The sequence below is a fragment of the Leiobunum rupestre genome, chromosome 8 (assembly GCF_980474605.1).
Source record: "Leiobunum rupestre chromosome 8, qqLeiRupe1.1.hap1, whole genome shotgun sequence".
Classification (NCBI taxonomy): Eukaryota; Metazoa; Arthropoda; class Arachnida; order Opiliones; family Sclerosomatidae; genus Leiobunum; species Leiobunum rupestre.
Genome location: NC_143391.1, coordinates 34,424,852 through 34,429,842, shown reverse-complemented (window position 1 = coordinate 34,429,842; position 4,991 = coordinate 34,424,852). Strand labels below are relative to the sequence as shown.

At 44.3% G+C, this 4,991-nt stretch overlaps 1 protein-coding gene across 1 annotated transcript; it reads left to right on the top strand.

The window, feature by feature from the left end:
* Positions 1 to 715: 715 nt before the first annotated feature.
* LOC149933267 (uncharacterized) lies at positions 716 to 3,730 on the top strand. Its single transcript, XM_090157254.1, has one exon. It carries the CDS (start codon positions 716 to 718, stop codon positions 3,728 to 3,730), a length of 3,015 nt encoding a protein of 1,004 aa, XP_090013380.1.
* The last annotated feature ends 1,261 nt before the right edge of the window (positions 3,731 to 4,991 follow it).

Sequence of the window (4,991 nt, the reverse complement as noted above, 5' to 3'; positions counted from 1 at the left end):
AACCTTAACTCGTTTTACCTGTGTAATATGAAAAACTAGAGACATCTCAAGATCACTTTGAAAGAATAGTGTTCTTGATTTGCGAACCAAACGTTCTTGAAATGTAAAGTGTTCTGAAAGTTTTAATTCTACAATTTTAGAACACTTGAACACTTAAAGAACACCATGGTTTACAAGAAGAACACAAAATGATTTTTAAGAACATTGTGAGTTCACATAGACACATTACAAGATCACATGGGAGCACAAATTTGCAGTGTATGGTGCACCCAAAACACTGTACATCAGAATTTCTTCCACCATTCAGCTAACTTCCTAGTCCCTCTATTAAAATCTATTAGAGACCAGCCTAGGGAAGCCTTCTGACAAGTTTTAGTTTAATTATGGACTATGTTAGGTTTTGAACAATTATCAAGGGCATAATTGCTTTATTTGATTTTGTATTTGGCGCGCCTTTTTCGATGTAAAGATTACACGTGAGGGGGCATGAGAAACGTCACTCTTGGAGGGAAAGGATCCAAAGAGTTACAACAAAAGATCTGCGGGAATAAAAGTTTTATTCACGAGCAAACTAGTTTTTGTTTTATACTTACAAGACCTAACAATTGGCGACGGAGATATAGCGAAGTATTTCTAATATTTACGAACATTTTATTGCAACGCTTGGCCCGATTTCTTCCTTTTCCATTATCAGCCAAGGCTTACAACGTTGGACATGTCTTCCATATATGGACAATTTTCTCCTTTCGATGATGAATCTGAACCGTGGTCTATATATGCCGAAAGGTTGGAGCAATTTTTTCTGGCTCACGATATTACAGTGCCTGCTGCAGTAATTAATTCCGCAAATGCTGTCACCAACCAGAATGCCATTACAGCCATGCAAGACAAGAAACGTGCTATTTTGTTGACAGTACTGGGCACCAAGACCTATTCTCTTTTACGCAGCCTAATCTCGCCTGAGAAACCAACGGATAAAACTTTCGATCAACTGGTGGCTTCTTTAACAGCACATTTTGAACCAATACCTCACGAAGTTGCTGCCCGTTGTAAATTCTACACACACGAGCGCAAATCGGGTGAGTCTGTTGCTATTTTCGTTTCTGAACTACGACGAAGAGCTGAGTTCTGCAATTTTGGGGCCACATTGGAATCTATGATCAGGGATCGTATTGTCTTGGGTATTAACAATGATGCTATTCAGAAGAAATTGTTAACAGAGCGTGTTTTAGATTTGCAAAAATGCATCACCATCGCTCAATCGGTCGAAATTGTAGACAGAGAATCTGAAGAGATACGAAAACACAGTCCAGATGATCCTACGATTAACAAAATATCACAATCGCACCCTCAGAATAACTCACGATTGAATTCTAGTGCAACTAACTCACGTTCCAGATCCACTTCTAGCTCTTTGCAAGGCCGTAACTCCTCACAACTGAAGGAACCATGCAACCGTTGCAATGACAACCGACACGCCGCTTGGGATTGCCCATTTCTGAATGACACGTGCTTTTACTGCAATATCAAAGGACACATTGCTCGGGCGTGCCGCAAACGTGCCGCGAACAATAAAAGACAAACTCCCATGCCTAACCCACGAAATGCCTTCGTTCATGGCTCCAGTAGAGGTGGTAGCCATACTCAAGATACAAGCTTTCGGCGTCCAATCACTAGGGTTTCCGATGACTCGACAAGTAACTACCGTAGCTCTTCCAACATACACAATTTCACCTCCAATACCAATCACATAGCTGATTCCCAAGAAGACAGATCCGACACCAACGCCAACAGTATCTCCACCGTGTACCACCCCGAATACGATATATTCCATGTAAAGTCTTCTGTTTCTTACCCACCTCCACTAACTGTCACATGTCGAGTCAACAACGTACCGATCACTTTCGAAATGGACACCGGATCTGGGCACACGTTAATCTCTGATGAACTCGAGACCCGTTTACATTTGCAAACGCCATTGCAACCAGCTGATGTGGCGTTTAAATCTTTTTCTGGACACATGGTCAGTATCAAAGGAACGGCTGTCGTCACAGTGACGCACAACGACATCACATTGAACTTGCCAATCTATTTTTTCCGTGGCCCAGGAACTAACCTTATCGGTCGTAGTTGGATCTTTTCACCATTCCGCATGTTGTCTCGTACCACTGACAATATTTTTCACCTTCGTTCATCCCAGGACAAATTGGCTGCTGTACTCCTACGTCATAAGGGTCCTTTTGAGCCGGGCAATGGTCATATCAAGGATATCAAGGTCAAATTCCTCTTTCGCAAAGATGCATCATTGCCTCGTTTTCACAAAGCCCGCTCCTTACCGTACCATCTGAAAGACAAGGTTGAATCGGAAATCGGCCGTTTACAAGACGAAGGAATTATCACTCCTGTTTCGCATGCCGACTTTGCGACACCAATTGTTCCAATTATGAAACCTAACGGCACCGTACGAATTTGTGGTGATTTTAAAGTCACCACCAACAAAATAATTGATACCGACCAATACCCATTACCTCGCGCCGACGACATTTTTGCGAAACTAGCGGGTTGCACTGTTTTTTCCAGGCTAGACATGCGCAACGCATACAACCAGTTGGCCTTAGATGAAGATTCTAGTAATGCTGTCGTCATCAACACCACAAAGGGACTTTTCAAATACACAAGAATGCCTTTCGGCATTTCTTCGGCTTCCGCTATTTTTCAACGCTATATGGATACATTGGTACAGGATCACCCCAGCTGTGTTCCTTTCCAGGACGACATCTTGCTTGGCGGATTATCCGAAGATGATCATCTTGAAAAGTTGGAAAAATTGCTTTGTACATTTGCACGCGTGAACGTTAAACTCAATAAGGACAAATGCAAGTTCCTACAATCGACTATCGACTTTTTGGGTTACAAATTGGATTCACAGGGGCTACACCCGCAAGAAAACAGGTTGGAGGCGATACAAAATGCCCCCACTCCGCAGACGCTCGAGGAACTTCGTTCCTTTTTGGGACTAATAAATTATTATTCAAGATTTCTACCCAATTACTCCACTATGTTATCACCTCTATATCACTTGCTCAACAAAAACACCCGTTGGCAATGGACCAAGCTTCATGCAGACACTTTTCTCAAGGCTAAACACGCCATAACATCTTCCAACATGCTAATTCATTTCGATATCAACAAAGAAGTTATTGTGGCATGTGAAGCTTCGCCCGTGGGCTTGGGTGCTGTTATTTCTCACATCGTTGATGGCGTGGAAAGGCCCATATCTTTTGCGTCGCGATCTTTGTCCGCCACAGAGCGAAAATACAGTCAGATTGAGAGAGAGGCTTTGGCCATAGTTTTCGCTGTCACACGCTTTCGGGACTACCTTCTTGGAAAAAGATTTACTCTCATTACCGATCACAAGCCATTGATTGTTTTGTTCTCGGAGGACAAGCCTGTACCAGCAACAGCGGCTGCCCGATTACAACGTTGGGCTTTGTTATTATCAGGATTCGATTACAAAATAGTATATAAAAGAGGCATATTACATGGCAACGCCGATGCCCTTAGTAGATTACCAATACCTACCCCAGATCATGAACCACCGCTTCCCACCGAGCTCGTCCTCCTACTACGCAACAATTCTGCTCTTCCGATTGATGTTGTTCAAATGGCCGAACACACCCATAGAGATCCGATTCTTTCTGCCGTGTTACAATTCACCGTCGAAGGTTGACCACCTCTTAACCAAATATCGGACGTTTTACGACCTTACCACAAACGTTCAACGGAATTATCTACGTTACATAACATACTCATAGTGGCTAACAAAGTTGTAATCCCGGAGTCATTACGCGGTTACATCCTCTCGGAGTTACACAGTACGCACCAGGGGGCCCGTCCCATGAAGGAGTTAGCTCGTGCCAAAGTATGGTGGCCCAGCATCGATTCGGACATTGAACGTGTTTCTCATTCGTGTACAATTTGCAGAATGCACGCCCCTGCACCACCAAAGACATACAGCAGTTGGCCGAAAGAAAACGCCCCGTGGCGCCGCGTCCATGTAGATTTTGCAGGTCCACTGGAAGAGCGGTATTTGCTTATAATAGTGGATGCTTTTTCTAAGTGGCTTGAGGTAGATGTCACGAAATCGACTAGCACAATCACTGTCATACAATGTTTACGAAGTCACATGGCGCGTTTGGGCTTGATACCAACATTGGTTACGGACAACGGCCCTTGTTTTACCAGCGAGGAATTCTCCACCTTCACCAGAAATAACGGGATACGTCACATTACTACTGCGCCTTACCACCCGGCTTCCAACGGTCAGGCCGAACGCTCAGTCCGGACCGTCAAAACTACTTTACGTAAAATAAACGGTGACACATCCACAGCCACTGAATTAGTTGGCTCCGGATTGGTTCAATTTCCTCGCGGAACGTTACAAGAACGCATATCTCGTTTCCTTCTGAACTATAGACGTACCCCACTTCACGATGGCCGCTCACCTGCCGAGCTAATGTTCAATAGGTCACTCTTCACTCGCCTCGACTTATTTCATCCCTCTCAACTTACAAAAAAAACCAAGGCTACTAATGAATCATTGCTCCCTTATAATAAAACTGTGTTTTTGCGCAACTATGGTCGTGGCAAACGATGGATACCTGGGCAAATTATTAAACCACTAGGTTCTATGATGTACGAGATACAAACGGACAATGGCTACCACAGGCGTCACAAAAACCAGATTCGATTTTCTCAGTCCCCGCTCAACCCAGGGTTGGATCCGACATCAACCACCACCACAGGACGTATTCCGCAAGCTTCCTCGACCATTATTGCCTTTCCTTCTCAACCTGTTCCTAGTGCGGTTCCGGTCGATGCTTCCGCACGCCACAACAAGGTTCCGATGTTTTCACCTGCACGGACTCCAACCAGTATGGCCGGTTCCTTGCAACGTACAATTCAGCAACGCCTCCCTATTGTTCCGAATC